General features: G+C 39.3%; 2 protein-coding genes across 3 annotated transcripts in view; both read left to right on the top strand.

Moving 5' to 3' along the window:
• The window catches only part of sv2ca (synaptic vesicle glycoprotein 2Ca), a 30,579-nt gene extending 17,587 nt beyond the window's left edge, over positions 1 to 12,992 (top strand). The window contains exons 5-13 of the mRNA XM_026186084.2: positions 5,011 to 5,144; positions 5,600 to 5,689; positions 6,486 to 6,596; positions 7,222 to 7,310; positions 7,719 to 7,883; positions 8,586 to 8,719; positions 8,825 to 9,031; positions 9,117 to 9,276; positions 9,409 to 12,992. Coding sequence (XP_026041869.1) covers positions 5,011 to 5,144; positions 5,600 to 5,689; positions 6,486 to 6,596; positions 7,222 to 7,310; positions 7,719 to 7,883; positions 8,586 to 8,719; positions 8,825 to 9,031; positions 9,117 to 9,276; positions 9,409 to 9,592 — 1,274 coding nt within the window. The 3' untranslated portion in view covers positions 9,593 to 12,992. The remainder of the gene's footprint in view (positions 1 to 5,010; positions 5,145 to 5,599; positions 5,690 to 6,485; positions 6,597 to 7,221; positions 7,311 to 7,718; positions 7,884 to 8,585; positions 8,720 to 8,824; positions 9,032 to 9,116; positions 9,277 to 9,408) is intronic.
• A 2,288-nt stretch (positions 12,993 to 15,280) lies between these two features.
• iqgap2 (IQ motif containing GTPase activating protein 2) overlaps positions 15,281 to 15,802 on the top strand; it is a 38,786-nt gene continuing 38,264 nt past the window's right edge. Inside the window, exons 1-2 of one of the 2 annotated variants that reach the window (XM_026186083.2) lie at positions 15,281 to 15,401; positions 15,507 to 15,671. In XM_026186083.2, coding sequence (XP_026041868.2) covers positions 15,626 to 15,671 — 46 coding nt within the window. In that variant the 5' untranslated portion in view covers positions 15,281 to 15,401; positions 15,507 to 15,625. Of the gene's footprint in view, positions 15,672 to 15,802 lie in introns of both variants that reach the window. The other variant, XM_080309152.1, reaches the window with a different exon arrangement.

Genomic DNA, 15,802 nt, shown 5'->3' with positions numbered 1-15,802 from the left:
GTGCGTGTGTGTTGCTGCAAGTTGCATGGATGATGTTTTACTACGACTGCAGATGCATACAGGTGAAATTGAATGCAATAACATCTGACACTGGGAGAGGTCGTTTGAGTGAACACAGGCACACAAAGAGGTGCTTTTATGGTGTTTCTGATAAGGGACTTCCCAGTTTTATTACATGATGCTTAAACAGGGGCACGCACACATGCACAAATGCTGTGGATCCACTCACATGGATGTACAGAAACACACTGGTAAGGGACTTCTGAAACCCGAATGAGGCTTCATTAGAGAACCTGGCTGTCAGATCAGTGGATATCATATTGAACAGATACTTTGCTTTTATTCTCTTTGAGACTCACTACCACTGCGCCTTTCTATCTGAGAGGGAACGACGTGTCTTGCATGCTTACTCCAAAGCTCACGAATGTTTTTTTTTAACAGTTTCCCTAAAGTGCTGCAGTGCCTTCGACCAATCCCACAATGACGTTTAAGAAAAAAAAAAACAACTCCTGCAGACATACCTTTTAGCCTTGCAGTAAAACAAAGCTGCACGACTTATGGGTTATGATACAAGTTCCTTAACACTGGTGTTTAATGTGCCATTAGAGCTCTTATCTGTCTTTACCACTTGCTGACTCATAATGTCTCCTGAAATCCCCCTGGCAGCTGGAGATCCACAAGGAGGTCTACTTGGCAAAAATCCACTGACAGGAAAGCTGGATGAGTTGTTAAGTTAGTTGTTAAGCAAGATCACCACTTGAGTAACCTCATTAGGCAATGCTAAGACCTAAACATCAAGAGTGGACTACACACCATATTTTCTATGAGCCAGCATCTATTATATATTATCCGTCTCTCTGTATGTGTCTGTCTGACCGTCTACAGTAGGCCTGGGATGGCTGACTCAGTCATCCATAGACTTAGCCAATTATGTACATAATCCCTGTAATGAGATTTTCAGTGGCATCGGTGAAACACTAACCCTGCGGGGCAGGAAGTCATGCTACATTTCTGTAGAAAAGGCAATCACTGCTGAACAACCCTTTCTCTCATTGCTCCTCTCTTTATTTCTCTTTCTCACCAGATTTTACTCTAGACTCAAACACACACACACACACACACACACACACACACACACACACACACACACACACACACACACACACACACACACACACACTCGTTTTCATATCTTAGTGAAAACATCTCATTGACATAATGCTTTCCCTATAGCTGCTAACCCTAACCATCAAAAATGAATGCCTAACCCTCAGCCTAAACCTAACCATAACCTAATTGTATCACTGACACTAAAACCACACTTTGAGCCTCAAAAATGCCTTCAAACTTGTGGGCATGGGCATTTTGTCTCCATAAGTAACTGTTGGTCCCCACAGTTATAGTGGCATGCCAGTCTTCTGTCCTCACAAAGATCTTTAAACATGTACACACACCAAAAGGCAAGGAAATAAACAAAGGGACTTTTACTGCCCAATGGAAACCATTATAGACTCACTGGTAATCCGTGTTGCGTCACAAAAAGTCATTGTCTGTGTTCTTTACATTAGATAATTAATACATTAGCAATTTAGATTATCATACAAAGACAAAGTAATTAGTTTCTACCTTTATTTACGTTTTAGTCACTCGTAACAAGACATTTCCTCTTTCTTGTCTCTTTTGGGACGTATTAGCACCACTTATGATCGTCTCCCACACCCTTTAAAAACAGTTGTTTAAGTGGTTCATATGCACAGCTATCAATGATGAATTTTAATATGCTGTGAGATTAATCCCAAGCAGTCGTTTTCTGGCATAACCATTAGCATTAACCCCCTCCCCACCCTCCGACTCCCCTCCTACGCCTGTTGATGGATAATGGTGCTATTCCGTTAGGAGCAGTATCTCCATGAGGCATGTTCCACGGAGAGACGTGGGAGGTCACAACTGATGCAACAATCCCTTTCCGTGCTTCCTGCCCAATAACATTGCAGAAAAAAAGACTAAATCATTAAGAACGCAAAGAAAAGTGTGCATATACAGTACATTAAACATTTGTGATGGCTGGTCTTTTCACTTCTCTTTATATACTTCAGGTTTTTCCATCAGAATCCTGCTGTGCCAAAAAGTAAACTTCAGTTTATGCAGCACACCCAAAAAAACTGAAGACACAAAACTCATCCAAAAAATACAATTTAATTTGAAACTCTGCTGTATTTTCTCCCTATTTTGTTTTGTTAAACAGTTTCCCTGTGTGTCATGTTTTTTTTTTTGTTTTTTTTTGCTTCTTTACCTTAGCTGCCTGTCTTACTTGACTTTTGACTCTGAACTGTGTAAATGTTAAAATGTCAAGTGTTTTTTTTTCTAGCAAGTCATGGTGTTAACTGTAAAAGAATTACAAAAAACTGGTGCGTACATTTTTACAGGTACATAAGTAACTACGTTGACAGATGACAAGTGTCTTGGTCAGAAGTGCTCTATTCCATCATTAAACCATTAGAAATGAAATCACTGAAACTCATAATACGCAGTCCATAGACGCCATCATTAGGGCAAGAAAACCCCCACAAAAGCCCACTAAAATGGGTGAGAGGATATTTTTTTGAATGCAAATAAACCTTCCTTCACAAATCAGCTAAGACTGCTTCAAAGCAGGTGCTGGAGTGTAGATGACCTATATGTGCCTATAAGGCCAGTTAAGAGACCTGGGTTTGATTGTGTCCTGGACCATTTCCTGCATTTCGTTCCCTTTCACTGTTCTGTCCAGCAATAAAGACTAAACTGTCCAAAAACATATCTTAAAAAGAAACTCTTAAGTAAGTAGAGCCAAACTCAACGTCTTCAATGTAAATACAGATGATTGACCTCAAGAAGAAAACCACTGAAGGGCACTCAAAATCAGAAAGGCCACATTAAACTTTGTTAGAAAGGACAACTCCATGGAGAGATGAAAGGTTTGGAGATGGAAAGGAAGGCCTCATGATCTCAAGCACACAGGATCATCTGTCAAATATGCTGGAGATATTTTTTATGCAGGTAAGGGCATGGCTGGCAATAGAAAGGAAAAAGGAAAATGCATAATGTTGCACAAATTTCATATGTGTTTATGCGTGGGTGGGTATGACATGGCATTATGTGGTGTCGCTGCACATAATCATTCATGTTTATTTCTGTGCTGTTTCTCCATATACTCCATATAATAACACCTCCCACCCACTACATGACATGCTGGTCAGTCACAGGAGCACGTTCAGTGAGAGACTGAGATTACCGAAAAGCACCACTGAACGACACAGGAAATCTTTCCTGCCTGTGACCATCTCCCTGTACAACGCATCCACTTAACACACTGGTTACTGCTACAACTACACGTTTTTTTTCCAGCTATTTATTTATGAGTGACTTATGTGTATATATATATATATATATATATATATATATATATATATATACATATATATACATATATATATACATATATATATATATATATATGTATATATATATATATATATGTATATATATATATATATATATATATATATGTGTATATATATATATATATATATATATATATATGTATATATATATATATATATATGTATATATATATATATATATGTATATATATTGTACTATTCTTAGTTAGCGTATTGTCTGTCTTGTCTTAATGTTGGTTTATAATGGAGCACTGTAACAAAAAATAGTATTCTGTAGTAATAAGTATTCTGATTCTGATTCTGATACTCAGCTTATTGCATGTGTGCGTCTCCCCTCTTTGTGTGTGTCTGTATGCGTGAATGTTAGAAATGATTAATGAGTCTGGAAGAGTGCCTGTGGGCTGAGATCAGGTGCAACAAGATTTAACTTAGCAGAAAAAGCTCAGTTGTATTCGTACCCATTCAATTAACCTGTCCCTGTGCACTCTCAGGCTTCCTCTGCAGAGCCATTCATCTCTAAGTTTTACACATCACTCTCCTGCGGCTGTCAAGAGCTCCCATTTAAACGCTGTCTTTTATTTGTAGCCCTTTGTGTTTGCAGTGTAAGACTCGCACGCAACACTCACAATCAGCCTTTTAATTCACTTAGTCTCATCTGGTTAAGAATATGCAATAGAAGTACCTATGCTGTATCATCTAGAGTTAAATAAATGTTGAATGCCATCTGTGTTATTTAGCTATTGATTCTATGTTACCATGAAAGCACAGTTGCATTTTCTTTTATTATGCCCCTATGAGTGCAGACTTACCTAAAGAGCCACCTGCTGTAAGCTGAGAATTACTTAACAATTCATCCGTGAACTGTTTGTTACTCTTTCATGAATTTCAACCAGACATATCTGCTTGTGTGGCGCTCTTTCCATTGTTATAGTAAAAGAAAAATGCACCCACCAGACACTTTATTAGGTACACCTGTTTAACACAAATATCTAATCAGTGAAGCACATGGCAGAAACCCTAATAAGACTTTGGTACTGTCCCTTTATGACCATAATGTACCCATCTTCTAATGGCTGCTTCCAGCTCAATAATGAACATAACGATGAGTTCACTGTACTCAAATCAGGTCCAGACTCACCAGATCGCATTCCAATAGAGAACCTTTGAGATATGATAGAATAGGCGATTCACATCTTCAAGGTGTAGCTGGTAAATCTGCAGCGTCTGTGTGATTCTATCATGTTAATAAGGTGTCAAAAGTGCAATGATTAATGTTTTATATTTGCTACTATTGTAGCTTATTTTCTTCCAATTCAACCCCCAAACTCTGTTATGCTGTGTTTTTCACTTTCTGCATTAGTCACATGCAATTTTCTAAACAGATTTGGTTGCTGCATAATCATGATTGTTGTCATGATGTCATGATCATTATAGATTTTCTAAACTATGTTAGGTTTGGTTTATTTACCTCACCAGGCATGTGCATAGCTTAATATCTGAATGCTGTTGATTCACATTGTTTTATCTTGTAATGAGCTATGAGTCACTTTACGTTTGCTACTTTTTGCAGGTTGGAGCTTCAGCATGGGTTCAGCATACCAGTTTCACAGTTGGAGGGTGTTTGTCGTCGTCTGCGCCCTACCCTGTGTGTGCGCTGTGGTGGCACTTACCTTTATGCCTGAAAGTCCCAGGTTTTACCTCGAGGTAACGAGACCTTCTGATTTTTAGCAGACTAAACCTATTTTAGTCTGCGCCTCCTGAATGTGCTGCATCAGTTCGTATCCCAGAGAATGCCTTGTCATGGTGCTGTGTTGTCCTCAACTGTCATCAGTTTTACATTCAGCATCTTTCAGACAAATTGAGATTACTTGGACATTTCCCAGCAGATGTTTAATCAGACAAAAACAGTGTGAGTCATTCAGTGCTGTTGGAGGCCTGTGTATGTGGAAAATAGAAGCTCAGAGATCTGTGACAGTAGGTTTGCCGCTCCAGCATAATTATCCTTTGAAGTGAAATGAGTCACCATTGTCGTGACTGTCATCATTTTGCCCTATCTTGGAGAAATCAAAGGCTTGTATTTATGCACCTGAGCAGCCTGCTGCTGCTGATCCCATGAGTTTATCTTGTCGTCTCTCTTCCTTACTTTCCTTGCTTGACAGGTGGGGAAGCATGATGAAGCCTGGATGATCCTTAAACAGATTCACGACACCAACATGAGAGCACGTGGGCAACCTGAGAAAGTCTTCACTGTGAGTGTTTGTTTCTGCAGTGCTGGGTTTCCTGACGCTTAAAGAAGTAAAGAGGCTTATATTCTGCCACCACTGGGACAGATTTTAACGCTTTCACCGTGCAGGATCACATCTGAATTATGATGGTTCTGAAAGCTGTTTTGTGTCATTCAGGCTTATTTGCAGCATGAGCTCCACTTTGGGAAAGCCGCTTAGTCAACATGTTTCCTGAATTGATCCTATGCTATTGAACACACCGTTTATATTCACCCTTTTTATACTGGTTTGATTTTTTTTTCCATAATTCTGTTCATTAAATTTTTAAAGATAAACAAACAAGCAAAATGCAAAAACCAAACAGAATGAATCCAATGCATGTACTTTAGGTCCAGAAATGTGTCAGTTTCCCATGTCAAAGTTCCAGTCAGCTCTCCCTTCCATTCATGCAACGTACAAGTTCTCCCAAATTTACAATTAGAGAGTTCCACATGGAAATAGAACGAGGATCATCTCCGACCCCCTTCACCATTATGGCTTTCCTCACTAGCATTAAAAGAGACTCAATCACAGCCTCTTTTAAGAGAGGTGGGAATCTTCTCAAGCAGACAGAGTAGCAGGTTTGTTGAAATCTGCTGACCTATTGCTGTACTGTCACAGCTGTTCAGAAGCTGATTTGATTTTTAATGCTGTGTAGGTGTAGTTTTATTCTAGAAATAAATGAAAGGCTATGATATTGCACAACAATGTCAGTAATTCAATGTCAACTTATTGTAAAGTAATACAGATGTTATTCTTATACTGTTTTCCAATATTCCAGGTAAACAGGATCAAAACTCCACGGCAGTTGGATGAATTTGTTGAAATGGAATCAGAATCTGGCAACCCAGTTTCCAAGGCTTTCTTCAGGATAAAGGCTGAAGTTCGTGGGGTAAATATTTGTCTTTTTATTTGATTATAGTTAATTTTTAACTATAATTAATTTTATTGTAAATTCCTGCTTTTATAAATAACTTAAACCTTCCTAAATTCACTAATGCTAATTTCAGCTGCTAAGCAAATGTGTAAACCGGAAAACTATAGAGCCACCTTAAACCTTCCTCAATAAATTAAAACTGTTGTTTGAGTGTGACGACATAACCTTTTTGACTCCTTGTCAAAAGTGTCTAAGATTTGAGTAACAGAAATATCAAATCAAGTAGGGCGGGGCTACAGTTTATGTAATACCAATTCAAACCACAAGACGGTGCAACAATTCAGTGCGACTTTTCTTTAACTAGGCAAGTCGCCGATAACAAAACCTTATTTATAAACAGCTGCATGGTGGAAATGGAAATAGGGCTAAAAAGAAGTATCGAAAGTCAAAAGCAGCAGCACATATCAGAGAACATCTCAACACCCTCTCTGGTAGCACACTGCCCCCTGGTGGAGAAGATTTCAGTTAAGTTGTGTACTAGGCCATTACAAAAAGTACCTTTAATTATATTTGTTTTCCTTATTATTCCACTGTACCAAATCCTGATGCCTATTCTAATAGAGCTCTTGTCTCTTTTTAGATCTATCTGAACCTTATGAAGTGTTTCAACTACCCAATGCGAGAAAACATGTTGCGACTGGCCATAGTGTGGTTCACGCTGTCATTCGGGTGAGATTTGTCAGTTTTGTCATAGAAAAATCAGACAAGTTTCTGTGGTCAGATAATAGCTCTAGGCAGTCTGTTTTGTTGGCACATTGCATTTCTGTCATCTTGAGCGCTGCTGTGTAGAAGTTGCGCAGTCTCAAAATCAATCACTGTCTCCCTGCCCCACGGATCAATACAGTTTCATTGGTGTCTCTGTGGATACAGAGGTGGACCTGCGTGCATGTGTGGAGGAGACAAGACAGGAGGCAGCCAGTTGATTTTTTAAAGCACAAGTATCTTCTGGATTTCTAATGTGTCTGTCTATCTATTTATTGTTTTGTCAGGTCTCACTCTAACACGAACAACCTCTCGTTGATGAACCGATCAGCTGATTTTTTAGATCCAACTATCAACATGTCCCTCTGATTGCAGATATTATGGCCTGTCAGTCTGGTTCCCTGATGTCATTAAACACCTGCAGGCTGATGAGTATGCCTCTAAAGTGAAGATCCATAACAATGAACGCATCGAAGGCATCACCTTCAACTTCACCCTGGAGAACCAGATACACAAAAATATTCTCTTCATTAACGACCAGTAAGACAATTCAGTTTCATCATCATAATAATAATAATAATAATAATAATAATAATGATGATGATGATGATGATGATGAAGGCAAATTTGTTATGCACAACTGATAAAATGTTACATGCTGCAATTAAAGTGATAAAGTGCATAAAATATCACCACTAGACATCAGCAGATTGCAGTCAACTGAATTCTGTTTTACTCCTTTACTTACTCCTCATAGTTCAAGTGCTAAATCCTAGCTACAGTAGCTGCTGTTGGACAAACATTTTAGTCAGAAAGAGTTCAAAAACAGCTTCTTTGCCACTGCTGCTGTTAGTCAGTGTTAGCTGCTGTTAGGTTTGGGGTCAGTCAAACTTTCTTTGAAATGGATTCAACATTGCTGGACTCAAACACTTAGTTTGATTACATTCTCACACTGTTTGAGAGTTTGCTCGCTGTTTATCTGACAGGAAGTGTCATTTTTAGGACACTCGAGCGTTGGCATAACGTTAGCTTATAACCAGATGTTGTTGCATAACTTTCTCTTTGTGAGCTGTCAGCGCCGTTCACATGTATTTTTCATGAATTAATTGTAACATTTATAAGAACCCATCCATTTGTTGGAAGACTTAATTGCACATAAATATAATATTCTTGTTTTCTATTAAATAACTTAAAAAAATGACTGATTGTACCTTTAAAGTTAACATATTTCTGTTACTTCAGCTTTGTCAATATGAAGCTGAAGTCTGTCACCTTCATTGACTCCACCTTTCGTAACTGCTACTTTGATGATGTGACATCAGTGGGCTCCTTCTTCAGGAACTGTACCTTCATTGACACGTTCTTCTTTAACACAGGTGAGGCATGACTACACAGGTAAACTCTTATGTTTTGTCATTTCTAATACACCATCTATAATCTTAACATGGGAAAGTTTTTGGTTTTTTTGCTTCTCTGGGCAGATATCGATGAATCTAAATTAATTGATGGCACAGAGGTGATCAACAGTACATTTACCCACAACAAGACAGGGTGCCAGATGACTTTTGATGATGACTACAGCGCCTACTGGGTTTACTTCATCAACTTTCTGGGCACCCTGGCTGTTCTTCCTGGCAACATCGTGTCTGCTCTCCTTATGGATAAAATTGGGCGTCTCTCTATGTTAGGTAGGAAAGTAAGACCTGGCTCTTTGGTAACACTATGGGTGTGTCAACTTTTACTCTTCTTTTGAATATGTGTGTATGTCCTCAGGTGGCTCCATGATCCTATCAGGCATCAGCTGTTTTTTCCTGTGGTTCGGCACCAGTGAATCCATGATGATTTTCATGTTGTGCCTTTATAATGGCCTCAGCATCTCTGCCTGGAACTCCCTGGATGTTGTCACCACCGAGTCCTTCCCTACTGTCAGGAGGTAACAGGACAAACGTGTTTTTTTTCTTATAGATAACATTGTTGTATACACTTGTGTATAAAATAGGGCCTAATTCATCCAATTTATGAGAGTAACATGTTTCTGTTTTCGTTTTTTGATTTTCTCTCCCAGGGGAACAGGCTTTGGGTTCTGTAATGCTCTGTGTAAGCTGGCAGCAGTTCTAGGGAACCTGATTTTTGGCTCTCTTGTTGGCATTACCAAGGCCATTCCTATCCTCATGGCGTCATCAGTGCTTGTTGGGGGGGGCCTGGTTGGACTACGGCTGCCTGACACTCGGGCGAATGTCCTCATGTAACACTAGTGTAGCAGTGCTCACCTGGGCTAAAATCTGGATGTGAGAGTCCTAGAGAAACGTTTTGAGGAAGCAGTGCAGCTGGCTTGGTTTTTTATACATATCTTAACACACATCTCAAAGCTCGCTGATGTATAAATGGTGAAGCAAAACCGCAAACACACCTTTTCACAATGTGTCTGATGCAAACCTTGTGAGGTGATAAGTTCAACATTTTGTGAATCATTCACCTACAGAGTTCTCGTTAGAGTTTGGTTTGTTGAGGTTGCACCTTCTAGCTGCAGTCATTGCTTATGTGGTAAAACTGCACGGTTAAAATCTGAAGGCTTTTAATATTGATACAGTCTTATTAAGCCAATCCAGATGGATAGAAAAGTGCAAAAACAAGCTGTAATGAGCACAGCCAACCTGCTGTGTGACAACGCAGGGACTAGATGATCAGACAGTTCATACTCGTGACACAGCTGTATGACAGCTGGCTTGCCCACAGAACCAACTATCAGTACACAGACCATGTGTGCCGATAGTCATCATACAGAAATAAATATAAAGAAAAACATGCAGCAGGTACCTCATTTGCAAAGGTGAGATACATATATCTAATTATTTTCACTCGCTTGCATCTAACATCAGTCTGCTGTATTTAGATCAGTGTCATATTTGCTCCTATATCAGCAACCTTCACAAAGAAGCCCATTTACATCAGAGACCAAGCCCTTTGCACTACTTACCCAACCAAGAATCAAAAAGGCCATATAGAAACACTTTTCCTGTATCAATAATTGTATGTCACGTTGAATATGAACATGGAAATTTTTATTTTCTGCTGTGTGTTTGTGAAAGCCAAAAATAATGATTTGTTCCTTTTGTCCAAATCTCTATGTGGTATTATTATTATTATTAGTATTATTTTAAAAAAGCTCTAAGAGGAGCTATCCTTCTGATTTAGCTTTGTGTTGGATCCTGCTTGTGGCAGTAACATGTCATGCTGCTTCCTTTCAAAAATACTGAATGGCCTTTTTTAATGTGCCTCTCCTTGACTGGAGCAGATGCCCGTAGTCATGTGCTGTCCAAAGGTTTTAAGGAACAGACAGAAACTGAACAGGCATTAGATTAAAAAAAAAGAATAAGTAATTTTATGTACATATGTAAAATATGTCACAGATATTGATTCATTTTTGGTCTTAATGTCATGTTTTTTGTTAGACATACGTATTTTGCTAAAACTTTTGTTTCCTTCTCTCCTGCAAAAATGTCACTGCTATACCAATCGTATCATCAAGATATGACCTGTGGTGTTAGTTACCATGCAAGACGGCAAAATAATAATGTAGATAACAACCACCTCGTTATGACGGCGGATTGGTGCAGCCCATAACGTTTTTTTAAATGCATCTTAATTTAATCAAAATTAACCCCATTTTTGTTGGTTATAGTCGTTATATTCACAGTTGTACAAAACTGAAACTTCTAGGGAACATTAATCTTTTACCTCTCATTAGACTTGATCTCACTGGCCACTTGGTTAGATACACCTATTTATCTTTAGTCAAGACGACCTGATCAAGCACACACTGATTATCAGAAGGAAGATGAAAGACGATCTAAGTGACTTTGAACATGGCATGGTTGTTGGTACCAGAAAGGCTGGTCTTAGTATTTTAAAAAACTGCTGACCTACTGGGATTTTCCCCACACAACCCTCTCTAGGGTTTACAAAGAATGGCCCGAAAAAAAAGAAGAGAAAATACCTTGTTGATGTTGAGTTCAAGGAGAAGGGCACGGCTGCTTTGAGATGATGATGAAGCAGATGAGACTATAGCAGCAGAAGACTGCATGTGGTGTCACTCTTGTCAACTAACAACAGGAAACTAAGATTACAATTCACATGAGCTCACCAAAATTGGACAACAGAAAATTGCCTGGTCTAATGAGTCTCGAATTTGGCATAAACAACATGGAAGCATGGATCCATCCTTCATTACATCAGTGTGTCAGGCTGGTGGTGGTGTAATAGTGTGATGAAATTTTCATAGTACCAACTGAGCATCAGTCTACCTGAGTATTGTTGCTGATCATGTCCGTCCCTTTATGACCACAATGTACCCATCTACTGATGGCTGTTTTCAGCAAAGCTCATATCATCTCAAACCAATTTGAGGTGATATGAGTTATTGTACAGCATGTCTTTGACCTCAATGCACATCATGATGAAGATAATAAAATAAAGATATCAGGAAAAAAATTTGATGCCGTCCCTCCCCCCAGATTCAGTTGCTCTCAGTTTTGAATAATAAACGTGTGTATTGTATTTTCTGTGGTGTTAGCTAACCTTAACCTGCATTTCTCTGTATTTGTGGCATCTGTAACTTCAGTGTGGACCTGGTTTGTGTCTGTGCTGCAGGTGGCTCTCTCTCAGCTACTCAAAAAAACAAAAACTGTACTGTACTTGTGCACATCATTGCCAGAATATGTAAAATAAGTTGGAAAGTGAAGTCTGCTGCTATTGTGCAACATATTTTTTGAGCACATATATATAATTTAAATATTTTTAAAACAAAAGTATGACATACAGAATCTAAATTACAAAAAAACAAAACAAAACAAAAAAACTTGCCCAGCAATATTGACCTATGTCAGTAGCAAAGAATATCAGAAGGAGTCATCAGTATGAATGAAAAACCTGCATTGTTGTACCGGAGAAGTAATATTACCTAACATGTTGGTGTATTTAGGGATTTTGATTATATGTACTGTATTTGTGTGTATGCAAAAGACAGCGAGTCTGAGAGGGAGAGTGTGTGTGGGCTTGTGTATGTAACCATGAATGTAAATATTATGTACATATCAAAGCTGATGTTAGTGAAGTTTCTGGGTTAAATGTTTCAGCTCCTTGAGGGGACACGTGTGTCTCCGGCTTCGTCCAAGCGATAAGTCCATATACTGTATCTCTGTTGTACATCCGCTGGTCCTCAGCTTTTACCTGCTACTCTGTGCGTGCGTGGTTGTGTATGCGTTACACTTGCATGTACGTAAGAAAACTTGCGTTCTTTTATGCTCAACTTTTTTTCATTATTATAAATTCTTCTGGGAGAAAATGATGACAATATTAAGATTTTTGTTGAGGAAAACGTGAATGTATCACTCGTATGTTTTGTTCATCTATTTTTGAGGGGAGGGGGGATAGCCAGATGTGTGTCAACAATAAAGTTGTGAGTACTAATTGTGAAGGGCCTGAGGGATGACTGAGCTTGATGTTCAGTGGTCAGCAAGTGTGAGAAAATGTGAAGATGTATTTGCCAAATATTCAATTCCCTGTGATTGATGTTAGAAACTGGAAAAGCAGGGATTGCAGACTGTGCTGCTTTTGAACATATATAATAAAACTTATGTTCTCTAGCAAGTTACTCTTCTGTGTCATGCTTGTGCTAAACCTCAGATTAATATTAATACTGATGCTCCTGTAAACATCATTTATGTGCATAAGACAACATAAGCCTTAAATTTATGTGTATGTAGTAAGTTTAACTAAACAGTAATAGTTTAGAAAGGCTATAAAGTTCAGTTTTTGGAGAAGCTCTTTGAGAGAGTGCAGCATTTACACTCATTTTTGACGCAATAGTGGGCGGGTGTGTTTATGGACAGTGCTAGAGCCAAAGAGTGGACAGGCCACTCCAAACTCATGGGATGTTTGGGGACACCTACACAATCGCTCCAAATTCCATGAGCGGGTGAAGCACATACTTAGAAAACTGAAGTTACAACCACTAGCTACTTTTTCTGCAGGTCTTTTGCTGAACGACTGCTTTACTGTCCCTTTTGCCATGTGGAGACATTAAAGCAGCACAAGCATCCATTAAATTCTAATAATATTACAGTTTTCAGCAGTTATATAACACTACATGACAGTTCAGCCCACAGAAGAAAATAACAAGAGGATATACAAAAACAAAAATAATAAAAGATGATGCCACAGAGAAAAAAAGAATACATAAATAGAAAAATGTAACAGTTGTTGTGCCAACCCAGTAAAAGATATGGTTTTAATGTGGCCTCCACATCAAAAATTGTGTGGATGTAATCTTTTTCATTTCATTGTACCACAATGGAAACCGTTTCCAACATTTTGCATACCTGCCAAATGAATACATGCAGATAAACACGTGGTTAGAGTAACTGTGTCCTCGAGGTAATGCTGCCTCCTAGTGGCCAAAATCGAGGACGTGAATCATTGCAATAGCTGCCAATGATTAATGTATAAAGAGTCGGTATAGACTCTTCTGTATACATACTTCTTTTGGCTGCTCCCTTTTGGGGGGTACCACAGTGGGTCATCTGCCTCACTCTCACCCTATTTCACGCATCCTCCTCGATCACACCAACGCGCCGTATCTCCTCCTTCACTGCATCCATGAATCTTATCTGCAGTTTTCCTCTTTTCCTCCTGCCTGGCAGCTCTATGTTTAACATCCTCCACATGTCCAAAACTTCTCAGACTTGTCTCCCTAACTCTGTCTCCAAACTGCTCAGCCTGAGCCGTCTCTCTTATCTACTCATTTCTAATCACTCCCAAAGAAGATCTTAACATCAACTCTGCTGCTTCCAGCTCCACCTCTTTACGTCAATGCCACCACCAAACTTTACATCACTGCACAACTCACAACCATCTTTTAAACGGTCTCTTTCATTTTTGCTGCTATTCATTTGTCAAAAATCACCCAACACTCTTCATGTCTCCCCGCCTCCAGGTATTTAAACTTATCCACGTTCACTTCCTCTACTACCTCTCCTAGCATCTTCACTGTCACACCCACCCTCTCATCCACACACAGATATTCTGTCACAGATATTGTTTTTTTTACTCCAGAGCATACCTACACCTCCAGACCACAATGTTGTCTATAAAGATCATAGTCCACAGAGGCTCCTGCCTGACCTTGCCTGCCAGTATGTCCATCAGCCCCGCAAACAACTCGTCTCTGTCTCGCTGTCCTCATACAGTCTAAAAGTTTTAATTGATTTTAGAAAGATTTTTTACGCAATAATATCTTGAAGTGATATTTTTAACCTCCCACGATGGCCTTTTATGATAAGAACACGTTGTACTAGTAAGTTTATATCAGGAAACCCGGTACCGGTCCGTGAGTCATTTGGTACCGGGCCGCGAGAGTGAGACTCGGGTGTGAAATGTATGGTTTTCAGGGGTTTTATCGGTTTTTAGCGTTATTTTGTTATCGTTTTTTCGTTAACTTGGTTTTCCTGGGTCTTTTCACGTGTGTTATGAATAAATCTTATTTTTTTCGGTACCGGTCACCGGTACTAGTTTTATTTTGTTGTATTTATCCGCGACACCTTAAAGGCCGGTCCGTGAAAATATTGTCGGGCACAAACCGGTCCGTGGCGCAAAAAAGGTTGGGGACCGCTGGTTTATATGACTTGTGGCATCAACTTTGCATACAAAAGCGAAACCTGAACTTTTATGCAAATTAGAGGACGTAAAAAAAAACCCTGTAAAGACACACCCAAGGCAGGGTTGTCTAAGAGAAAAAAAAAACATTAAAATAACAAATAATGAAAGCACCAGGCAGAATTAAACATTCACAATTTACCATCTTAAAAATTAAAATAATAATAATACTAATAAAAACAGTTAAAGCTCTGCCCAGACTCACCTTATCACCAGCAGGTGGTGCAAGGTGCTAAAGCTCCGTCAGCGTTCCCGTCAATCATTGCAGCTCAGAGCTGAGCGGGGCAAAAGCACCGACCAGGAGCACTTTGTTCAGGAGGCACCACAAGCTGTGCACACCATGGGGTTCGTCTGCTGCAAGGCACAGTTAGCACTTTCATGAAACTTCTGGACACAGCTGTGCCTATTTTTTTCTCTCCATATACATCACTATTATTTTTCTTCCCCCAGTTACCAGTTAGTTTATTCACATCTGTATCTGCCGAGAGGCGCGGTCGCCGGGTAACTTCAACGTTAACTTAAGTTATTTCCAGTTGAGACGAGTTCACGGGTGGAGGAAACGAGGCAGGATGTACCATGAAGAGACCGCAGCGTTACACAGGCCACGCTATGGAAGTAAGTGAGATCGTGTTTGATTGTTTTAGAGCTAAAAAAGCTACTGACTCCTACCCCAACGTGGGTTGGTTGCGAGGATGAGGACGAGCTAACGTTTCGGTGCCTTCGCGGGGATGTTTGCTGAGCAACAG

Source organism: Astatotilapia calliptera, chromosome 12, assembly GCF_964374335.1.
Source record: "Astatotilapia calliptera chromosome 12, fAstCal68.1, whole genome shotgun sequence".
Taxonomy (NCBI): Eukaryota; Metazoa; Chordata; class Actinopteri; order Cichliformes; family Cichlidae; genus Astatotilapia; species Astatotilapia calliptera.
Note: the sequence above shows the minus strand (reverse complement) of the source record. Positions and strands in the feature narration are given on the sequence as shown.